Source organism: Puma concolor, chromosome C1 (genome assembly GCF_028749965.1).
Source record: "Puma concolor isolate L17-30 chromosome C1, mPumCon1.1.hap2, whole genome shotgun sequence".
NCBI classification, from domain to species: domain Eukaryota; kingdom Metazoa; phylum Chordata; class Mammalia; order Carnivora; family Felidae; genus Puma; species Puma concolor.
The window spans coordinates 158,943,594-158,967,644 of NC_141674.1; the positions used below are offsets into that span (position 1 = coordinate 158,943,594).

A 24,051-nucleotide genomic window follows, 5' to 3' on the forward strand; every position below is an offset into this window, starting at 1 on the left:
TCTATATAGATGCAGAAAAAACATGATAACATTACCAAACATTCATAATTAATTTAATTTAATTTTTAATGTTTATTTTTGAGAGACTGAGCACGAGAGAGGAGGGGCAGACAGAGAGGGAGACACAGTACACAACGCAGGCTTCAGACTCTGAGCTGTCAGCACAGATCCCAATGTGGGGCTAGGACCCACGAACCGTGAGATCATGACCTGAACCATGTCAGACGCTTAACTGACTGAGCCACCCAGGTGCCCCCATGATAATTACTTTTAGTTAACTGAGAATACAAGCAAACTTCCTTGACCTGATCAACAGAAAAGAAAATGGCAAGTTTGGGAAACTGCCATAGTACAGTATAGCTGAAACTCAAAAAGATTAAATGACTCGCTTAAGATCAGGTACCACAGACTGGACCACATCTTAATTCTCAGATTTTTCCACAACACCATTTTGATGCTGGCAAACAGAACTTTTCACAAATTATTCAAGATTTATCATTATACTTTGAATCTCATATATTGCCTCTTTCAAATGAAAGACCTTATCCTCAGCTGCTTCCAGCTGGTTGCTAAGAGAACGGGAAACGTGACTAAACTCTAAACATTCTTCACATCATACCACATCATAGAGTGTTCACGCTTCTCACCATGATGTATTGAACGATAACCAAGAAAGGGGCTGATTTTAAATAGCTTCTATTTCCTCCAGTTTACTTGACAACTGGACTCTATTTCTACTTAGATGAAACTCTTTATTCGGAATGAATCTTATTCTCTATTAGCTCGTCATTAAGTCAAGAGTCGCCTGCAGGGCCATCTTTATCACCTAAAAATGGCTGAAGATAGCGGAAACACACCTGCAGGTATTATTGAACAAGTTAGCTCCTTTTCAAACGCTTAATTTTGATTTCCTATTAAATAATTTTCTATTGAGTCTGGACGGTGTGCTCGACATTAACAGGTATTTCTTAAGCTTCTACTTTGTGCCAGATACGCTATGCAAGGGAATAGCAAAATAGGCAATTTGCTGTCACGGTACACAAATCAAAACAGAACTAATGGTCTCTGTCTAGGAATTTTCTGAGTTGGAGGAGAAGTAACTTTGTAATCCTCATCAGCTGGGAAATTGAAATTTTTAATGCATTTGAACTTTTTAGCAGATTCTGTGCCAATTTGTTTTTTAAGTTGAACAGTGTAGTGATTGAGTTTAATTTTTAAAATTTTTTTCTATTATTATTACTTTGAGAGAGAGAGAGCATGAGCAGAGAGAGGGGCAGAAAGAGAGAGAGAGAGAGAGAGAGAGAGAGAGAGAGAGAGAACCCCAAGCAGGCTCCGTGCTCAATGTGGAGCCCAACACGGGGCTTGATCCCACAATCCTGGGATCATGACCTGAGCCAAAATCAAGAGTCAAACGTTCAAACAACTGAGCCATCCAGGTGCCCCTTTTAATATTTTTTAAATTTAATTTTTAAAGATCTCATTGTTCATTTTATTACAAAATTAGTCTACTCCATTTGGATCCCATTTTATTATTTGTTTGTTTTTAAGTTTATTTATTTTGAGACAGAGAGAGGATGAGCAGGGGAGGGACAGAGAGAGGGGGACAGAGGATCTGAAGTGGGTTCTGTGCTGACAGCAGAGAGCCCCATGTGGGGCTCGAACCCATGAACAGTCAGATCATGACTTAAGCCAAAGTCAGATGCTTAACTGACTGAACCACCCAGGTGCCCTTGGATTCCATTTTAATCAGCTTTACTACTTGTGTGTTTCTTTTCCATTTAGGAAAATCTTACCTTTGTATCTTGTGTTTTATTTCCGTATCAGGAAGATTTTAAATGGTTAAAATTATTTTTTCAAGTTTATTTATTTGTTTTGAGAGAGAGAGAGCAAGCACGTGAGCTGGGGGAGGGGTAGAGGGAGAGAGAAAGAGAGAGAGAGGGAGAATCTTAAGCAGGCTCCATGATCAGTGCAGAGCCTGATGAGGGGCTCAGTCTCACAAACTGTAAGATCATGACCTGAGCCAAAATCAAGAGTTGGATGCTTAACCAACTGAGCCACCCAGGCACCCCTAAAATTATTTTAGTTTTGCAATATACCATCCTAAATACAATGTATAAAAAAGAGCAAACTTAATGAGATAGTTTGGTTTGCTTTTCATGTGTATTTTTATTCATTCAAAGTGACATTTTCACAATGTAGCCACTGTATCATTTAAGATAATATATTGGTAATATTAGCTCCAGAATATTCCTGGGTTGGCACATAGTGACCCTCAACAATTAAGGTCTTTATATTTGACTGAACAAAGAGTTATACCTAAGTCAACAGCCCTCCGTCCAACATTTCCATAAAATTGATGACCGCAGTCCTCGAGGCTTAGAGACTGTTTCAGTGAGCCTTTCGGGTCCAAAAGGCCAGGTACTCTGCTCATGGTCTTCCCGAGATTTGAAGCTGTTTTGTCGTCTTGGTGAAGGTATTTCCTATGGATCCAGACAAAGCATATTCCTCTACTTTCAAGAGAGTTTACCTTTCTTTCTCTTAATCTTTATACTTCTAAAGAAACACAAATGCTACGTTATATTATTGAAGTTCAAGTTTGTTTAGAATCTTTGTTAAGGGCTTTGTCTTCATATACTTTTCCTGCAATGCAGCACAGAAATGCATAAGGTATAGTCCAGGTGAAGTTTGTGAATTAGGTGGTAGACCGCCACCTACATTTGAATTCCGACTCTAACGCTTACTAGCTGTGTGACTCAAAGTTACTTGAACTCTTACTATGTTGGATTTCTTATCTGTAGAACAAGGTTATGGATAGTATCTACCTCACAGGCTGTTGAGGAAATATAAATGAGTAGGTATACGTAAAGGGCTTAGAACAGTGCCAGGCACATAAAAGTTTTTAAAAAGAAATAGCTATTTTTCTAAAGCGTCCAGCCCGAACCAATTCCAATTTTGGAACGAATCAACTTCTCAGGTGAGAAAACAATTCACTATAAAGTTCCACTGCTTAAGGCCTTTTGTTTCGTATGATAGTGCACTTTTCTTTGGACCCCAGCAGTAAAGCTGGTTCCTATATTGTCCTTTTGGGACTTTCCTCCTACCTGGCCTTACCTCCCAGATCTTGCCCTACCTCCACGCCCATTTAGAAATGAAAAATGGCTGTCCCTAAAGAGAAATGGACCCTAGGTGGAAGGAAGCTCCCCATTTCTTCTCTCATCCCCAATCTCTATTTCTGTAACTTGCAGGTGAAAGGAACCCTTCAGAGTTTCTTACCAAGGCAAGCCCGCTCAATGCCTTCCTCACTACATGATACAAAACATTGTATCTTCAAGAGTTTGTGCTATGAGACATGGTTTTCGTCTAGTTTCAGTGAATGAAGATTTTTCTTTGTTTTATGCTTGTTCCTTGTAGATATAATTCAGGTAGGGAATTAAGTAAATATATATTCACTGTAGCAGTAACCTGATATTTTTTGATGTCAAATTATCTAGTCTGTCCCTTAGAGAACTATAATGCCCCTTCTCTTAGCTCCATTTTTGAAGTTAACCTACCTCCACACCTGGGTTACAGCCAGGAGCTAGTCTAATCAAAGTATGTACTTTACCCCCTGATCACCAATGATTGGTTCAGGGATTGGGATCAGCTTGAAGTTGCTGGGGTCTACCATGTGGGGCCTCAACCTTAGAAAAAAACAGCTAAGCAATGGATCCACTAATATAATTTGAGCTCCAAATCAAGCTAGGTCCACAAAAACCAAAATCGGGTTTTGATACAATTTTATGTATTCATTTAAATGTAGTTATATCAAAAAATAAGGCCAAATGTAAAGGTCTGCTTAGGAAAGCTGTACTTTTGCTCATTGTACTGTCACTGTTAAAATATTCCCTTGAGTCAAGACGGTGATAAAATAGGATAAGACGTTGTCAGGCACAAGCTCCAGATGCCTCTCTGGGGACAAAGGAGCTGGCTGGAACCATCTCCCTCCCCTGCTCCTCAGCATAAACACAGAGCCACCTGAGGGAAGCAGCTCAGCCTGTACACTGGCTGCCTAACTTGCTTATACCAACGCCCTCCCCGTCCCCCTGCCCTTACTGACCCATGCTCTGGTGGGACTGCCCTTCTCAGTCAAGGTTGCCTCAGTCCCTGTGTGGCAGGCCCCTCCCCCAGGAGACCAGCACAAACCCCTGCCCACACCACCTCTCTCAACCAGAGAGTTCTACAGGGCCTGTTCTGGTGGAGTTGGTGTCAGGTTTCACAGACCAGAGCACATCTAGTTAGAACTCTCCACATTCAGGCCGGGGACCAAACACTGCCCACAGTGGTCAAGGAAAAACTCTGCAGACAACTGGCCTGAAAGACAGAGCAACCAAAACATGCAGCACATACCAGAGACACCCTGTGAAGTGCCATGAATTGGCAATACCTGACCTCTTCATACGGCTATTACTTGCAGGGGCAGGAGTATAATTGACTTTCCAGCACAAAAAGGCAGAGACTTAAACAAAATGTCAAGACAGAGGAATTTATTCCAAATGAAAAGATAAGACCATGGCCGAAGGCCTAAGCTAAACAGATATAAGTAACATGCCTGATGGAGAATTTAAAACAACAATCATAAGGATCCTCACTGGGCTTGAGAAGAGAATAGAAGACATCAGGGAGACCTTTACCACAGAGATAAGTTAAAAAAAAATCAGAATGAAGACTGCAATAAATGAGATTGAAAACAGGCTTGGTGCAATGAAGAATAAGTTGGAAGAAGCAGAGGAATAAATCAGTGACTTAGAAGACAAAATAATGGAAAGTAAGCTGAACAAAAGAGAGAAAGAAGAATTATGGGGCATGAAAATAGAGAACTCAGTGACTCCATGAAATGTAATAACACTTATAGGAGTCCCAGAAGAAGAAGGAGAGAAAAGTTAGCAGAAATTTATTTCAAGAAATAACAGCAGAGGGGTGCCTGGGTGGCTCAGTAGGTTGAGTGTCCAACTCTTGATTTCAGCTTGGGTCATGATCCCAGGTTCATGGCATTGAGCTCGGTGTTGGGCTCTGCACTGAGCATGGAACCTGCTTAGGATTCTCTCTCTCTCTCCCTCCCTCCCTCCCTCTGTCCCTCTCCCCCACTCACATGCTCTTTTTCTCTGAAAAGAAAAGAATAGAAAAGAAGGGAAAAGCATAGAAAAGAAAAAAAGAGAAAAGAAGGAAGGGAAGGGAAGGGAAAGGAATGGAGGCAGAAAATCTCCCTCATCTGGGCAAGGAAGGAGAAATCCATATCCAAGAGGCACAGAGAACTCCTATCGAAATCAACAAAAGCAGGCCAACACCTGGGCATATTCTAATTAAATGTGCAAAATATAATGATAAAGAAGAAAGTCTTAAAAGCAGCAAGACAAGTCCTTAATTCACAAGGGAAAACCCATAAGGCTAGCTAGAGATTTCTCAACAGAGACTTGGCAAGCCAGTAGGGAGTGGCATGATATATTTATTCAAAGTGCTAAATGGGAAAAAACTGCAGCCAAGAATATTCAGCAAGGCTATCATTCAGAATAGAAGGGGAGATAAAGAGTGTCCCAGACAAACAAAAACTAAAGGAGTTCGTGACCACTAAACCAGATCTGCAAGAAATATTAAAGAGGACTCCTTGAGTGCAAAGGAGAGACCAAAAGTGACAGACAAGATCAGAGAAAATCTCCAGAAACAACGAAAAAACAAGTAATAAAATGGCTATAAATACATGCCAATAATTACTTTGAATATAAATGTACTAAATGGTCCCAATCAAAAGACATAGGATGCCAGAAAGGATAAAAAAACAAGACCCATCTATATGCTACCTACAAGAGACTCATTATGAACCTTAAGACATCTGCAGGTTGAAAGTGAGGGGGTGGGGAAATATTTATCATGCAAATAGATGTCAAAAGCAAGCCAGAGTAGCAGTACTTATATCGGACAAATACTTTTTTCTGTTCTCATATTGTTTTTATCCTGCTTTAGTGTTAGGGTAATACTGGCTTCATAGAATGATTTTGAATGTGTTCCCTCTATTCCAGTATTTGTAAGATTTTGATACAAATTGTCATTATTCATTTAAATGTTTGGTAGAATTCACCAATGAAACCATGTAGTCTTAGGCTTTTCTGTGATGGGAGATTTTTGATTCCTAGTTCAGCTTTCATTCTTATTCTTGATCTAAGATTTCCTATTTCCTGGATTCAAGATTCATGATTCAATTTCAGTAACTTGTGCATTTTTTGGAATTACCTGGGCTTTTCCCCTAAGTTTTAGAAATTGATTTGTTAGTGATGGTTTATGGTAATCTGTTATCACACTATGTATTGCCAATTTTGTTCATTTTTTTTTTTTAGAAATCTGGTCATTACTTTCAATGTTATGTTATTGTTTATTCTGGTCTCTATTTCCAATTTTTATTTGCTTCCTCTACTAAATATTGGCTAACCTTCTTTTTTTAGTTTCTTGGGGTGCAATATTATTTAAACCACTTTTCTTAATACAACCATTTATGGCATAAATTTCACTCTAAAATCTGCTTTTGCTGCATCCCATAGGTTTTAGAATATTGTGTTTTCTTTTTCTTTTGTTTTCACATATTTTGATTTGCCGTTTGATTCCTTATTTGGCCCACTGCTTGTATATTAGTATGTTGTTTAATATTTACATATTAAATATTTGATATTAAAAAAATAAAATGTTGAAAAAAAAAGTCTTTGTTAGTAGCACACACTCCAATCTCTAGGGCAGTTTATTAGCTTTTTATCTCTGCAGAAAAATCCCAATCAATGGTTCCTAAAAGCTGGCCTGCACACTGGGATGGGCCAGTGATAACATTCCTACCAACCCATAGCATTCTTCTCAGATAAATTCTACTGCTATATGATGGTAAGCAGAGCTCTGAGCCAAGTCCTAGGCATAAGAGGCAACTGAGGGGAAGTGCTCTGAAACTCTCTTCCTAATATATATATATATATATATATATATATATATATATATCCCCACACACACATTTATCATAGTATACTATCTTTCATCTTAAAAAGAACACATTTGACTTTATAAATTTTATTTAAGATTTTAGTTAAAATAATTTAAAGAAATAAACCACACAGAAATGTTACAAAAATACAAAAGAATTACAGGCAAACAGTGGATAATGAGAATTCTTTTAAAAGAGATACACAATAGGGAAGAAAAATAAAGTGTTTATATACTATTCATATATTAATTATAAACCATAGCAGTAAAAGCTTTCCGGACATTGGCAAGAAAAGCCGAGAAATTGTTGGTCTTCCTTACTTTCTCTTGAAATTCTGCTAGGCACTCAAGATGAGGAGCACTATCTGACACTAGAAGAAAAAAAAAAAAGGGAAGATAATGTGAATGAGATTTTTTATGGGAGAGAAGTGTTTCTAACTTAGATGCTTTCATCTGATTCAAATTATTTCAATTCCATTTTACTGAAATGCTTCCAGCATAGAACAACAGATACACTTGATTTTCATATCCTAACTATCTTTTGGACCTTTTCTTTGTTTAATCTGTAAATATTAAAATCTTAAGTGCTATAATTGTACTTTAAATTTAAACAGATGGTAGTCAAGGGATTGAAGAACTCAGTGATAAAAAGAACAGAATGCCACTTCCAGTCATCTTTCTTACATTTTAACTAAACTGTTTTAACAGGTGTGTGTGTGTGTGTGTGTGTGTGTGTGTGTGTGTGTGTGCGCGTGCGTTGGGTTTTTTGTTTTGTTGTTTTTTTAACTGTTAAGTCAGTTTTCTCTGTAAACTTTTGGCTTGAATTCTAGTTCCTGGCCACTGGATCAAAAAAAGAACAGCTTTCAATGACAACTTTTAGTAATTTACAATTATGGGGAAAAAAATCTAAGGTTTTACAAGTGTTCACTAGAAAATGTGGTTGCTATTCTAAAAGTGGTATTTACAGGACCTACTAATCAAATGTGACACAAAGTCACAAATAACGGTACACCTCTCAACATGCAGTTGTACAAATTGTAAACAAATCTCCAGTGAGGGTGGTCAAAGGAAAGGAATGATTCAGCTTTCTCTCCCAACAATTTGGTCCTTTGCCCAAGGGGAAGAAAGTCAACCATATCAGATTTCCAGTTCTTTGGTAGAGATTGTTTAGGACACAAGGACCAGGACCACAGCAGAGAAAGAACAAAAGGCACTTGGTTCAAAATCACACTGTAGATTCTATTTTAACACACTATCAAATACCATGACCCTATGTGGCAAGAGAGGATATGCAAGGTATGTGGGTTTTGGGGTTTGCTTTTGAAACTTTAGCACTCATTAGAAGATATTTACAGAGAGAAAAAATTTGCACATGAATTAGGTTCCTAAATACAAATTCCATGAGAATGAGGATCAAGTCACCGGGGCACATTAAGGAGACAACTCAGCAGTCCTCCTGAGTGTATGTGTGCTATAAATGCTTTCAGATGAGAACACAGGTCTAATGAGCTGAGAACCATTTTTCTGAATTCCAATAAATTAAAAATTACTTTAAAAGGGGCCCAAGAATTAAAGAGAGATAAATATATTTCCATTCTCTTCTAGTTCCAACTATTACCAATCACATATATTCCCCATAAATCGATGCCTTTCTGGCCTGCCGGAGAATCAGTAGGTGAGCTAAATTACCAATGTGTGCGATTTTTCAGGAGAGGATAATATTTCTTAAATTGATTTTTGGTAAAATAAATGATCACATTCTGATGACTTAGCATTTGCTTTTAAAATCACCTACTTGAATACATTATAATATTCACATTTATATAGTCATATCCTTTATAGTTTTATGTTCTCTAAAAGGATAATTCATACTTGCATATGAAATGCAGTGATTGGTGGTCTTTTAGACTTTTCTACCAAGGTGGCACTGTGCCATCCTGAATAGAAGTTACATATTAAGGCTCCTAGATAATAACTATAAATCAAAACTACATTCACAGCCTTTAGAAGACCCTATCCCATGAAGCAAGCTGGCAAAGAAAGGGACACCTTGTGGGAACATTACTTTCTTTCATATTACTTTATTTTTTTAAGTTTATTTATTTATTTTGAAAGAGACAGAGTGCTAGCAAGGGAGGGGCAGAGAGAGAGAGAGAGAGAGACAGAGACAGAGGCAGAGAGAATTCCAAGCAGGCTCCTCAGGGTCAGCACAGAGCCCAACATGGGGCTCATACTCATAAAACTGTGAAATCATGACCTGAGCTGAAACCAAGAGTCAGACACTTAACTGACTGAGCCACCCAGGCACCGCTCCTTCATATTACTCTATATGCTGAGTCAGATAACATTTTGGATGCCAGTCTTAAATACCAGTTAAGAGAGAGGAATACATACCCTCATATTCCCTTGCTTCATTTAGGTGGAGGGAAAACATAAAAGGGTTCTCAGGATGCTTAGGGTCAATATTAGTAAATATAAACTGCAACTTATCACCTGAAAAAAAATTAAATTATTTGGTGTGAGAATATTTTATTGTGCCAAGTCTTTCAATGGAGATGAGCTTTCTCACCTCTGTCCTTAATCAGTATCTAGACTGCTAAACGTATGTATATATACACTTAACCAAGCCTCCAAATGTACAAGTTACAAATTAGTTTTAAATGAATTACAGTTTAAACATGATACAAAAACACAAGTAACAAAAGAAAAGAACTGATAAATTAGACTTCATCAAAATTAAAAACTTTTGTCCCTTAAAGGATATTACCAAGGCAGTGGAAAGATAACCCACAGAATGGGAGAAAATATTTGCAAATCCTATCTCAGATATGGACTTAATATAGAGAATACATTTAAAAGAACTACAACTGAACAACTAAAAGAAAAGCAATCCAATTAAAAACTGGACTAAGGACTTGAGTAAGTATTTCTCCGAAGAATAGATACAAATGTCCAATAATAAGCACATGGAAAGATGCTCAATACCACTAATCACTGGGGAAATGCAACCCAAAACTACAATGAGATATTATTTTATACCCACCAGGACAGCTATAACAAAACAAAAAACAAAACAAAACAAAACAAGAAAAAAGAAAAGAACAGTGTGAATGAAGACATGGCAAAATCAGGACATTGCTAGTAGGAATGTAAAACGGCGTTGCAGCTGCGGAAAGCAGCTTGGCAGTTCCTCAAAAAGTTACATAAAGAATTGCAATGACCCAGTAACTCCACTCCTCAGTACATATCAAAAAAAAGAATAGAGAATAGGGACTCAAATAACGATGCCAATGCTTATAGCAGCATTACCCACAGCAGCCAAAAGGTGGTAATAACTGTGTGTTCACTGACAGATGACTAAAGAAACAAAAAAATATGGTATAGTCACAACATAATATCATTTGGTAATAAAAAGGAATGAACTTCTGATACATGCTACAACATGAATGAACCTCGAAAACATCATGCTAAATACAATAATCCAGATGCAAAAGAACAGGACAAATACTGTATGATTCCACCTACATGAAATACTTAGAATAGGTAAATTTAGAGAGAAAGTAGAAGTTATCAGGGGCTGGGGAAGGAGGAATAAGTTATTGTTTAATGGGTACAGAATTTCTGTTTGTGGTATTAAAGAATTCTGGAAATAGTGGTGATGGTTGCATAGCACTGTTAACGTAATGCTACAGAATTGTACAATAAAAAATAGTTAAAATGGCAAATTATATGTCATGTAGTTTTATCACAATAAAAAATATTGAACAGATTTGACTTTTTCTACATAGTTATCTGCAATTAATGCCTATTTTTCCAAAAGACCTCCAAATGTTCCCAAAGGAGTAAATGCCCAGAAGAAATTAAAAATGGCAGCCACAGAGGTGCCTGGGGTGGTTAAGCATCCGACTTCAGCTCAGATCATGGTGAGTTTGAGCCCCTGAGCTGTCAGCATAGAGCCTGGAGCCTGCTTCCGATTCTGTGTCTCCTTCTCTCTCTGCCCCTCCCCCTACTCATGTGCTCTCACGCTCTCTCAAAAACATTAAACATTTTTTTAATAAAAAAAAAAATGGCAGCCACAAAGTAGAAACTCACATGCATTTTAGTTTTGCTCTACAAAATAAAAAATTAGTAAATTTCATTTAAAAAATGCTTTTTAATTATAAAAAAGTAAAGTTTAGAAACTTTGAAAAACATTTGTCTTGCATTTTTATTCAAAATGAAATAATTACATCAGTAGACCAGATTTTTTAAAGTGTTGATAGCTGTTGGCGAAGATGTGGAGAAAGGGGAACCCTCGTGCTCTGTTGGAGGGAATGCAAACTGGTGCAGCCATTCTGGAGAACAGTTACTTAAAAAGTTAAAAATAGAACTACTGTATGATCCAGCAACTGCACTACTAGATATTTATTGAAAGGACAAAAATATTGATTTGAATGGAAACATGCACCCCAACGTTTTTAGCAGCATTATCAACAATAGCCAAATTATGGAAAGAGCCCAAATGTCCATCGACTTTTGAATGGCATGCGCGCGCGCACACACACACACACACACACACACACACACACACACACACACACAGGAATACTACTCCGCCATCAAAAAGAATGAAATCTTGCCATTTGCAGTGATGTGGATGGAGCTAGCGTGTATTATGCTAAGAGAAAGACAAATACCATATGATTTCACTCATATCTGAAATTTAAGAAACAAAATAGATGAACATATGGGAAGAGGGGTGGAGGGAAACAGACCATAAGAGACTCTTTACTATAGAGAACAAACTGAAGGTTGCTAGAGGGGAGGTGGTTGGGGATGGGCTAGATGGATGATGGGTATTAAGGAGGGCATTTGATGTGATGAGCACTGGGTATTGTATGTAAGTGATGAATCATTGGGTTCTACTCCTGAAAGCAATATTGCACACTGTATGTTAACTAACTACAATTTAAATAAAAAGTTGAAAAGAAAAAAAAAAAAAAGTGTTAATGGTAATGGAAGAGATGTATGCCAAGGAAAAAAGACATCATAAGATAACACAGAGTTTAATTTGGGTTTCTCTTTTAAAATCCTTTTAAAATTCTTTTTAAAATCCTTTTTAAAAAAGGATTATTTCCTGACTTTGAGGGCTATGAAAAGTTCTAATTCTTTTGTAAATGTTTCTTTACTTATTTTGAGAGGGAGAGGAATACAGAGTGAGCAAGGGAGGGGTACAGAGAGAGAGAGAGAGAGAGAATATCCCAAGCAGGCTCTGCAATGTCAGCACAGAGCCCAGCTTGGGGCTTGAACCCATGAATTGTGAAATCATCACCTGAGCTGAAACCAAGAGTTGAATGCTTAACCCATTGAGCGATCCAGGTGCCATGAGAAAATTCTAATTTTTTATTTTTTTTAATTTACATCCAAGTTAGTTAGCATATAGTGCAACAATGATTTCAGGAGTAGATTCCTTAATGTCCCTTACCCAGTTAGCCCATCCCCCCTCCCACAACCCCTCCAGTACGCCTCTGCTCATTCTCCATATTTAAAAGTCTCTTGCGTTTTGTCCCCCTCCGTTTTGACATTATTTTTTGCTTCCCTTCCCTTATGTTCATCTATTCTGTGTCTTAAAGTCCTCATATGAGTGAAGTCATATGATATTTGTCGAGAAAGTTCTAATTTTAAATCTGAATATAATTTTAAAGCTTTCTGACCCCAAAACACCTCGGGATGACAGTGAGTCCAATGGATCAAAAATTCAGAGTTGGACCCTGTATTTCCCTCTAATCAAAAGGTTAATATTTTGGGGGGTACCTGGGTGGCTCAGTTGGTTAAGTGTCCGACTTCGGCTCAGATCGTGATCTTACAGTTCATGAGTTCGAGCCCTGCATCAAGCTCTCTGCTGTCAGTGCAAAGCCTATTTCAGATCCTGTCTCCCTCTCTCTGCCCATCCCCCACTCATGCTTTTTTTCTCTCTCTCTCAAAAATCAATAAACATTTAAAAAAGGTTTAATTTAATATTTTTAATAAAATTTAATATTGTATTTTAATAAAATTTAACTTTTTTATTAAAAGCTTATTTCAACAGATGGGGGGCACAAAAAAGACTAATAGATACATGAATGAAGAGACCAAACAATCTAAGAAATACAGTAAATATTCAGAAGAAAAGTTTACCTGTTCATTAATAAAGAAATGCACTTAAAAACAATGCTCCAATTATATCTACTTTGCTGCCAAACAACAACAACAAACAAACAAACAAAATACAATTCTGGCAAGAATACAATGAAGTGGGTACACTTTACATCATAGAGAGGTGTGCACAAAAGAATTAACGCGGCAGGCCTGACGATGCTATCCTTAGAATCTTAGAAAGGTCTGCTTGCAAGCTGGCCCTTGGCTGATGTGTTGGGAGTCCCCCAAACCACCCTAGGTTTGAAGATTCGCTAAGAGAACTCATACGATTCACCAGAGGGTCATACACAGGGCTATAATTTATCACAGCGAAAGACTATGGCAAAATCAGCAAGAGGGAAAAACACATAGGGCGAAGTGCAGGGAAAACCAGCACAAGCTTCCTGAGTCTCTGATGAACTTCCCTGGTAGACAACCTTTCCCGTGTATCGTCACATTCAATGCTAAAGGAATTAATAAGCAGGTCTTGTGTGACTCTGCTGGGTTAGGACTCTTAAAAAACTATGCCTGAAAAAAGTGTTTCTTTTAGACTTTGCTCCAGTGCCTTTTTGGGGCTGTTTGGCAGTTTATTGCAGTTTCTGCCATACATCTGAGACGGCAATATGACTGATTCTATGCTGCATCCTGTAGGTCTTTCTAGCGAATCCCCAAACCTGACGGTGATCCTGGGGACTGCTAACACCGTGAGTAGTGCTATAAACTGCCACATACACCACACATCACGGTCATTAAAATATTTACATGCTTTACCCCAGTAATGCCTCCCTAGGAATTCCACGGAAATTATACAAAAGAAATGGAGAAGTCTGTATTCACTATAGTACTTCTAAAACTGAAACGTTGGCAGAATCTGAATGTTAAGTTAGAAACAATACCTGTATTAGGTAGATAAAAGATTGCATAAATTAAGAGACATTAATGGAATGAATTATTACGTCGCTATTTTAAAATTACCATGGGAAGGCTATAGCAACTGGAAAAATGCTGATCATAGAATACCAGGAAGAACAAGGAACAAAAATTACTTTCATGTTGGCAATCATGCCAAACATACATTTATTACAATACTGGATGATAAATAACCAAGGCATCAGTAATTATGTTACGGTGATAAAAAATTTTTAAATTCTTTCCTGTTTCCTAAAAAGTTAATAATGTGGTCATTATTTTATTTGAAAATATTTTTAAAATTCTTCTCTACTTAAGAAAACACACACCTTTCTAATCTTGTTTTACTTACGTTAATATACTCACCATAAATTTTTCTAATTTCTAGTCCAAGTCGATCTTTATACAAGTCTGCAGATGTCTGTAGCCTTTTCAACTTCTCTTCATTAGCTTTGTTAGCAGCAGAAATAGCTATGATTAAAAAAAAAACAAAGAAATACACATATTTGAATATGAAGGATTTTTAGACAGACACTTTGCAGCATAAAGAGTGTGCTTAATAGTTCCTGGAAGAGAATGTGTGATCAATAACTTTGTTGCATAAATTATACTATGGCTTCTCCAATGAAACTGCCCCCCACTCTCTTTAATTAAGCTCCCACATCAATTGCATTATGACTCTGGTTACATTAAAAAATCAAAAGGACCCTTAAGTAAAACAAAAGAAAATAAAACCCACTTATTTAACTTCAGACAGCTTCCTTGCAGAAATGAGTGGCTGGCTATGCCCCTGAGATGTTATCCATTTTTACTATGAACTGGAGAGAAGGCAAGAGATAGATAATTGTGAACCATCACCACTTTGAAATTTAATGTTTTAAATATGTGTACAACTAGAAACTTACTTTCCTTCTTCCTAGCATATTCTTCCTTAAGATCCTGAATATTTGCAGTCAGTACTTCTAGTTTCTCATTTTTGTCTTTTATTTCAGCAACCAATCTTAACAAGTTGTCTTTTTTTTCTTGAATGAGCTTATTCCGCCTACAGATCTCTGTAAGAAGTACAAAGTATTAGCTAGAATATATATACTTTGCTCTCCAATATCTATCTCTGGTAAGAAAAGACTAAAATATTGACTTTCATTAGGATTAATAAAGAGTGTTTTATTTACTTATTTTATTTATTTACTTACTTTTGAGAGAGTGAGAGAGCGCGCGCACGCAAGTGAGCATGAGTGAGGGAGAGGGAGACAGAATCTGAAGCAGGTTCCAGGCTCTGAGCTGTCAGCACAGAGCTCCATGCAGGGCTTGACCTCAGGAACTGTGAGATCATGACCTGAGCAGAAGTCGGATGCTTAACTGACTGAGCCACCCAGGTGCCCCAAAAACGTTTTGACTGATAAGTGCTTTCTAATGGTTCAAAAATTATAAAGAAAAGGGAAAAAAAATCCTATTCTTTCCTATTTGTCTTTGAGAATAAAAATGAGACAAAACTCTTTTTAAAATGAGAATACCAAATTATTATTTAAAAAAAAAAATTTTTTTATTCATTTTTGAGAGTGAGAGAAACAGAACATGAGCAGGGAGGGGCAGAGAGAGAGAGGGAGACATAGAATGCAAAGCAGGCTCCAGGCTCCGAGCTGTCAGCACAGAGCCTGACGCGGGTTTCAGACTCACAAACGGTGATATCATGACCTGAGCTGAAGTCGGACGCTTAACCGACTGAGCCACCTAGGCGCCCTGAGAATACCAACTTAAACCACAAAAAGAAAATCAGGTCATGACGTTTGCAGCAATACCCTTCAAATAAGTACATAAATAAAGCCCACCATCAAAGACAACCGAATCTGAAAATGTTTTTACACAGTACTTAAAAGAAACAATTCATTATAATGCAGTATAAATGATTCTGGAAAATACCAAAAAGACAAAAAGGAGTGAAGGAAGAGATGGGGCGCCTGGGTGGTTCATTCGGTTAAGCATCCGACTTCGTCTCAGGTCATGGTCTCACCATCCGTGAGTTCGAGCCCCACATGGGTCTCTGTGCTAACAGCTCAGAGCCTGGAGCCTGCTTCGGATTGTGTCTCCCTCTCTCTCTCTCTCTGCCCCTCCCCTGTTTGTGCTCTGTCTCTGTCTCAAAAATAAATAAACATTAAAAAAAAATTTTTTTTTAAAGTGAAGGAAGAGAGGGAAAGAGAGAGGTAGGAAGGGCGAAACTTCATTTACATTAATAACAAACAAAACATCCAGGAATAATCTAAATTAAGAAATATAGGCCCTGTATGAAAAAATAATGCAAAACTTGTCTGAAACAAATAACCTATATATATGGAGAGACATTTTATGCTTCTAAATATTATAAAGATGTCAGTATTTCCCAAATTCATTTCTACATTTGATGCAATCCCAATGGACTCTGGAGGGAAGGGAAGAGGAGGATCTAACAAAATTATAAAATTTATCTGATGAGTACACAGGAGAGAACAGTTAAGGAAATATGGTAAGAGAAATAACAAGGAAAGGTACTTGTCCCACCAGATTTAACATGTGTGAATGTGACACTTTTAACACAATAATGGAGTACTAGCTGAAGAAACGACATACAGCTCAGTTAAACAAACAAAAAAGGCATTCCCAAACAAACACTGGTATCTTTGGGAAATATGAAAAATGAAATATCATAAATCAAGTGGTGGACGGTTTCCCAAACCATGCTGAAATCCAAAATAAATTCCATATATATTAAATATTTAAATATAAAATGATATCTTGCAAACCTAAAAGGCAGTATCTGAATATAAAATTAGCCTTTCCTGTGGGGAAAGACGTTTTTACTAAAAGGCAAAAAGAAATCAAAGAGAAAGTCATATACCAGCTACATAACAGTTAATAAGTGGGCAAAAACCCTCATATTTGATTCAAATAAACATAAAACTCTACTATATGCTAGGAACTTTGTTCAACACCTTATATTTCCGTAAATTTACTTAAATTTCACAATACATTATGCAGTTCTAATTTAAAAAAGGAAAAGGCTCAGCAGTTGAGTAACTTGCCCAAAAGTTTTATTTGCTAGGATGCAAAAAATAGTTAAGACCTGGATTCAAACTCAGGACTTGACTTCAAAGGTCAGGCTTTTGACCATTAAACATCCTCCCTGAACAGTTCTTAATCTAAAGAAGACACAAATATAAATTCCTAAGACAAAAACAAAGAGATAAACAGAGGAAATGTAGAATGCAGACGGCTAATAAACATGAAAGACAATTTAACCTGAGTAGTAATCACAGAAATGCAAATAAAGCAAGTAACATACCAATTTTCATTTATTACAACAATGTTTACAAAAATGACAGCTGGTGTCGAGAAGAATGGAAAATACTAGAGTCCTTGTGGAATATTTTTGACATTGCAAAACAAGTTTTAAGGATATTCATGTCCTTTAATCCAGTTATTTCATTTTTACAAGTTAACCTAAGAAAATAAGATGTATGCATTTATATACATAACATTGTTTTCAGTATTATTTATAATGATGAAAAGCTGAAAACATCCTAAATGGCTAATGAGTAAATCATTAAATAAATATGGCATATTAATAAGGTAGAATATCCTCTCAGGGGTACCTGGATGTCTCCGTTAGTTGAGCATGCAACTCTTGATTTCGACTCAGGTCATGACCCCAGGATCGTGGGATTGAGCCTGGGATCAAACCCCACCTCGGGCTCTACGCCAACTGTGAAGGTTGCTTAAGATTCTCTCTTCCTCTGCCCCTCTCCTGCTAGCTGTCTCTCAATAAACAAACAAACAAACAAACAAACAGGTGTACAGATGTTTTCCTGAGTTAGTGTTTTTGGTTCCCTCTGATAAACACCCAGAAATAGAATTACTGGATCATATGGTAGTTTTAATTTTCTGAGGAACCCTGCATATTATTTTCCAGAGTAGCCACTATGGAAAAATGCACTTAAAAATAATAAAGGAGACATGTATGGCAAAAGAGATACATATTAAAAGTCCAAAAGTATCAGTTCCAATCTGGCTCTTCAGTTGTTACCCAAGGACCTTGGTCAAATTATAACTTTGGAGACTCTTATAAAAGGAGGATAATAATGGCCGCCCTAATTCTTTAACTCACAGGGTTAGAGTACACAATAATACAGAAACTTTTAAATTATTAAGTGATACATAAATACCATATATGTCAGTGTTTTTATTAGAACATGTAAAGAACTGTATGGATTTGTGCCAGTATAAATGTAAGGGCCCTTGATATGGCATAACTCATGTATACACTGTCAGTTGTCTCTTTTATTCTCTAGGGCAGGTATTTCAAACTTTCACTACTACTCAGCACATAAATCCTCCCTTGAGTTTTCCCTTCCATGTGGAAAGATTGTTTTATGGTACACTAGAAAGAGCAGACATTTGGCTGCGATCCTAGACCTTTTATCTATCCAATGTATGACCTTAACCAAGTTTTGTAACCTCAGTGAGCTTCAATTTTTTCATCTGAATAAAGGGATAATTTTGGTCTTGTAAAGATTTCAGGACTTTTGTTCTTTTTTTTTTTTTTTTTTTTTTTTTTTTTTTTTTTGAGAGAGTGAGTGCCAGAGGGCAAGAAGCAGAGGAGATGGAGAGAAAGAATCTTAAGCAGGCTCCACGCCCACCCCGGAGTCTGACGAAGGGGCTTGATCCCACTACCCTGGGATGATGCCCTGAACTGAAATTGAGAGTCAGACACTTAACCAACTGAGCCTCCCAGGTGTCCTTAGGATTTTAGGGTTTAAGAGCCTGGTCCATAGTAAACGCCTCTCACTTTGAACAGATGATCTTCCTCCTTATAATAATATAGAAGCAACAGATGCTCTAGGCAAGCCAGAATTTTTGAACAATTTGTTCTCTGCAGTATCTTCCTTGAAGATGCAAAGTAGCTGCTCAACAAATATGTAGTGAGTGAATGAGTTCCCTCCACCTTCCATACTCCCCAAATGTATCCAGATCAGTGTCCTCTCCTGAGAGTAACAGTGGCTCCTTCTCCAAAACATGGTTAATCCAGATTCCTTCCCCTAAGGGAAAGAACTGAAGAACTGAAGAACTCCTGCTTTTTAAACCCCAGTCTATGATTTCCAATGGGAAAACAAACCTGTTTTTCAAAAAATTGTCATTTACACATCAGTATAGATGATCACAAGCACAGTGATGAATAAAAAAAGGGACAGAATATATAGAAAATGATGCGATTTATATAACATTCAAAAATACAATACTAAATATTAATAGGTTAGTTCTGGAAGGTAGGATTAGAGAAAAGTATTATATAAGATGTTCTATTTCTTAAGCTGGGTTGCAGATACATAAATGTTTATTATTTTTATATATGTATCTGCATATATATATGCACACACACACAATACACTGGTTTTTTTTTCTTTTCTTTCTTTCTTTTTTTTTTTTAAAGTAGGCTTCATGCCCAGTGGAGACCCCAACACGGGACCCGAACTGACAACCCCGAGATCAGGACCCGAGCGAAGATTAAGAGTCAAGTGACCGACCCAGGTGCCCCACAGGATATTGTTTTACTTGTATGAGGGACTGCATAAAGATGTTTAATCTAAAAAACCCTTTGTGATCTATAGTTTGTCACCTACGATTTTGATATTCCAGAAACATCTCAACCATTCGTTCCTCTTCCTTTAATTTCACAGACAGCTTTTCTGAAAGAGAAATTGGAATTGAAGTTTCGATTCAGCTGAAATAACATAAAAAAAAAACAAAAAAAAAACAAACAAGAACAACAAAGCAGCATGTTACAAGTTAACTTTAGTTACCTGTAAGTGCTTTGATGGAGTCTTTGTAGGTATCTCTTAGTCCCATCATTTGACAGGACGTGTCACTGAGAGTGCTTTTGAATTTATTCCAAAATTCATTTATGCTTTTATCAAATAGTGCCAGTTCGTCCTCTATCATCTTGTAAGAGAATGCTACAAAACATTGATTGTATTTTTTATAAGTTGTTGAAATAAAATCAAGCTCATATTCCAATCAAGCATATTTTGGCAGTTTGACTTTTGCTAGGAAATAATTAGCAAGCTTGCTTTTTTTAAAAAGGATATCTTACTTTTTAAATATTTACTTGTTCTTGAGAGAGAAAGAGAGTACAGGCAGGGGAGGGGCAGAAAGAGGAAGACACAGAATCCCAAGCAGGCTCCAGGCTCCAAGCTGTCAGTGCAGAGCCCATACGGGGCTCAACCTCAGTAACTGTGAGCCTAAGTAGGATGCTTAACTTGACTGAGCCATCTAGGTGACCCAAACAGCTTACTTTTAACTCTAGCTATTCCAGGGCGGATCAAGCCATCTGGACTTAATTACAGTTAAGATGCAAGATTCCAGGAAGGACATCCTTACCTCCTAGGGACTTGTTAGTAGTTTAACTGCACAAGACACTCATACAGCTCTGTGACCCTGGAAAATGACTCTGCCTCCGTTTCCTCACAAGTAAAATTGGTAACTTTTAAGGCGTTTCCAATTCTGATCTTTTGAATTCCAGCCTGGATTGCCAGCCAGGTCCCAAATGGACGGATGACTGGCCCCCTCTCATAGGATAAGACCCTATGAGACATATCTAGCCCGCCTCTCCCTCCCACCCAGATCAGGAAAAGAAGAAGTAGCACTAAAAAGGCTACTTGGAGTGGGAATTTAGTAGGCTTAGTCCAGGAAAGGTACAAGTCACCCTGAACTCTCTGGGCCTTAGTGTCTTCTGTAAAACAATGTCCGGTAAGACTCCAGGCCCCGCCAGTTTTCTGTAACGCTAAAACCATCCCAATAACTCAAAACCTTCCCAAGAAGGCCACACACATCTCGTTCGGTGGAACCCGGAACCCTTCGGCCTCAGCGAAGCCCAGCAGTGCAAACAACAAAGCCGTGCATTTCACAGACTTCGCTCCCGAAAACAAATCCGGCCCAGAAATACACTTTCCCCTATCGCGAAAGGCAGGTCGAGGAACCCTGGTCAGCCCCCAACTCTCTCACCTTTTCCAGGAGACCTGAGCCCCGCCGCCAACCCACACAAGACCAGAAACAATTCAAGCCAACAGCAGGTCTTCAGACCCAGCTCCCGCAGCCCCGCCAACTTTCCTATTTCAAATTTTAGGGCGCCTTCCTCCTCCCGCCCCCGGTCGCTCATTCGTCTTCAGATTGGCTGATAATTAGGCTCTCCATGAAGGGATTGGTTAATCTAGCCCTCCGGGATTCTCGCGGAAAAATATAGGGGGAAGTGCATTCTGGGATTTGTAGTTTTTTTTTTTTTTTTTTTTTTTTTTCTGAGAGACAGTCAGACTCTCAGCTCTGCTTTGTGAAGTGTTAATAGCTCCGGGAGGACTCGCCCCAGCATAAGTCATTCATCTGTTTCAAATAAAGATTTCTGCAACAAATATAAATATTGAACTTTAATCGCATTCTGTTGCCAAGTATATACTGCCTTCTTTAATGCTCTCTGTAGCTTAAAGTTAATTGAAAATACTAAAGCTAATGAAAACACCATTTTTTAATATGTCTCATCATTTAATTACTTTTCATTGGGAAGTGGTTAGAACATTACTGTGTATTGGCTTCTAATATGAACATTTCCAAAATTTCTTGATTCTTTTATTTTCGACCATGTGAAACAGAAACAAAACGCAGTACCTAGTACTGGTAGTCCTTGCCCAGGTGAAAACTCAATGACACAAAACTTTTCATGGGCGAGTTCATTGGTACCTATCCTCTCTGACAGTCTGTGTTGCATTTAAAAATGAAAAGAAGCGGAGAAGCCAAAAGTAATTCAAGGTTTTTAACTTCTGTATTTGTAAGAATGGTGATGCTGTTGGTAGAATAGAAAATATCTTCATGGCTGTTTGGGTGTATTGGGGAAGGGGTGTTGCAGGGAGGCAGGGGCAGGAGTTACTATTTTAAAGTGCTGAGTTTCTGAGGATATTGTTGGGAGATCTAAGTGTTAATGTTCCATAGGCATTTTACTTCTCTAGTTAATCGATAGTGGCTAACTGCTCCAACTCTGCAGTAAGAGTGCCTGAGTTTAAAATCCAGCCTCCATCATTTACTAAGTTTGTCCTCGGGTAAGTTACTTGGCCTATTGGACCTCAGTTTCCTCATCTGTAAAATGAGGGTAATAGTAATAATAATACCTTCTTCCTTCGTATACCCAATGTGAAGACTAAAAGAGATAATAAATGCAAATGCCTTAAAAGAAGTCCCTATAACATAAGTACTCAAAATGGTTTCCTGTTTTTATGATTTCATACCCTACCTACCTCCTATGCAATAGATTGTCCTATTAAAACACATACAAATAAGGCTTTAAATAGAACAAAATCTAAGTTGGCAAAGAAATAGAGATCTTGCAATTGAATACTCATTTTAGCTGAGGTAATACATATAACTCCCATTACAAGATGATCACACTACTTACTGAATTCTGATTTAAAAAAAAAAAAAAACATGGATTCTGGTAAGTCTGAATAAGTATAGAATACATCCCTCCCACCCAATCCAAGTTCAATTAATTAATTAGTTAGGTGTTGTTATTTACCATTAATAATAAGACCATTTAATAATTTGCCAATATAACAAATACAACAAATTTAGTTTCCACATAATGGATACTAAACTTCAAACAATAATCTGAAAACAGTGTCAGTAATTTCTTTAGGTCATTACTAGTTCAAGATAATAAATAATTTCCTCAGCTTGGAATAATACTTGGACCAACTCTCTAATGCATTCCTAATAGAATCTGGCAGAGCATGACCGATCCATGAGCAAAATGGAAAAAAAGAGCTTATTAGCAAGGCTTTGAGATATTCATGACTGACACAAGGCTAGAACTATATCTTTTAAACTAAGGTGAACTTTAGTGGATTACTCTTATTAAGTTCACTCCAATGATTAGTGGACGAAAACATCCAGATGATCCTCAGAAGAAATTCTTATTGTTCACAGAAAATCTCTTCTTTTCTACTCTTCTAGCTTCTCTAACAATAATTTGGAGGGATTACTATAACAGTACATTGCTATCTCGCAGAACTTCAAACTGGAAGTAACTAGAACTCTGTTAGAGTCACCTGCTATGTTCCTTGAGGACCAGAAGGAGACACAGGCTATTCAACTTGAATTTGCTAAAGGATGGGCAAGATGCGTGGAAGCTGTACTGGTCAAGACCTCCAAGTAAATGAAATTGACTTCCTATTTGCATCCTTCTTGGTAAAGCCGAGGAGGAAAGAACAATATGAAAAGAACATAGAGGATATGCACTTTAAAGAATGGAAAATAAATATGACTTGTATTACGGAGTTAAAATTATTATTTTTATCTCTGACCATGACACATTTGTGAAGATAAAGCCCTCGATTACAGGCGAAAAGGTTTCTATTGCTATTTTTTTCATTATCATTAAAGGATCCAAACACCAACGATAAAATAAATGTGTAAATAACTTTCCCAGGAGTACCTGATATTGAGCATTCTATCCTAAAAGCTAAATTCAGACCAACAGAACCAGGGCAGGTTATTACTAACGCTTAACACATCACAATGTAAGTCAGCTTCCAGCCTATGGACTGTTATTAATAAGCTTAGACATATAGTTTGCTGTAATATCTTCTTTCATTTCAGAAATATTTGTCCAAGGACTTCTGATTTCTGGTAATATTTATCTTAAAGTGAAATTGTACCTATTGGGCATCTCATAATTTCACCTGAATGAATAATGGTCCTCATTTCTCAGGTTTTCACTGGTCCAGATTAGTGAATACATTACTTACTAAGATTCATGGAAGGGTGCTGACTGGATGACCAGCTCGATGAATTACTTACTGGGTTTTTACACTGGTCCTTATTAGGCTGTTGAGTGAAGGTTCTAACTCTCTTTGGATCTTGGACTGGGGCAAGTGATTACCTCACTGATATATAGTCTTTAGGGAGCCCCCGGGGGTCCAT

General features: G+C 37.5%; 1 protein-coding gene and 1 long non-coding RNA gene across 4 annotated transcripts in view; one reads left to right on the forward strand and one right to left on the reverse strand.

Annotated features, from left to right (window-relative positions):
* SPC25 (SPC25 component of NDC80 kinetochore complex) overlaps nucleotides 1-21,212 on the reverse strand; it is a 34,515-nt gene extending 13,303 nt beyond the window's left edge. For 2 of the 3 annotated variants that reach the window (XR_015255290.1, XM_086718828.1), the window contains exons 1-6: nucleotides 21,091-21,205; nucleotides 19,890-20,042; nucleotides 19,710-19,775; nucleotides 14,964-15,110; nucleotides 14,425-14,529; nucleotides 9,388-9,486 (exon numbers count right to left, since the gene is read on the reverse strand). Coding sequence is in view for 2 of the 3 variants with exons in the window: in XM_086718828.1 (XP_086574954.1) it covers nucleotides 9,388-9,486; nucleotides 14,425-14,529; nucleotides 14,964-15,110; nucleotides 19,710-19,775; nucleotides 19,890-20,028 (556 nt within the window). In the remaining variant the exon portion in view is untranslated. Of the gene's footprint in view, nucleotides 1-7,064; nucleotides 7,365-9,387; nucleotides 9,487-14,424; nucleotides 14,530-14,963; nucleotides 15,111-19,709; nucleotides 19,776-19,889; nucleotides 20,043-21,090 lie in introns of those variants that run through there. The other variant, XM_086718829.1, reaches the window with a different exon arrangement.
* On the forward strand, nucleotides 1-23,401 carry LOC147578519 (uncharacterized). The gene is made up of 2 exons (XR_015255292.1): nucleotides 1-863; nucleotides 23,083-23,401. It is a non-coding gene; the product is annotated as an uncharacterized LOC147578519 (long non-coding RNA).
* The last annotated feature ends 650 nt before the right edge of the window (nucleotides 23,402-24,051 follow it).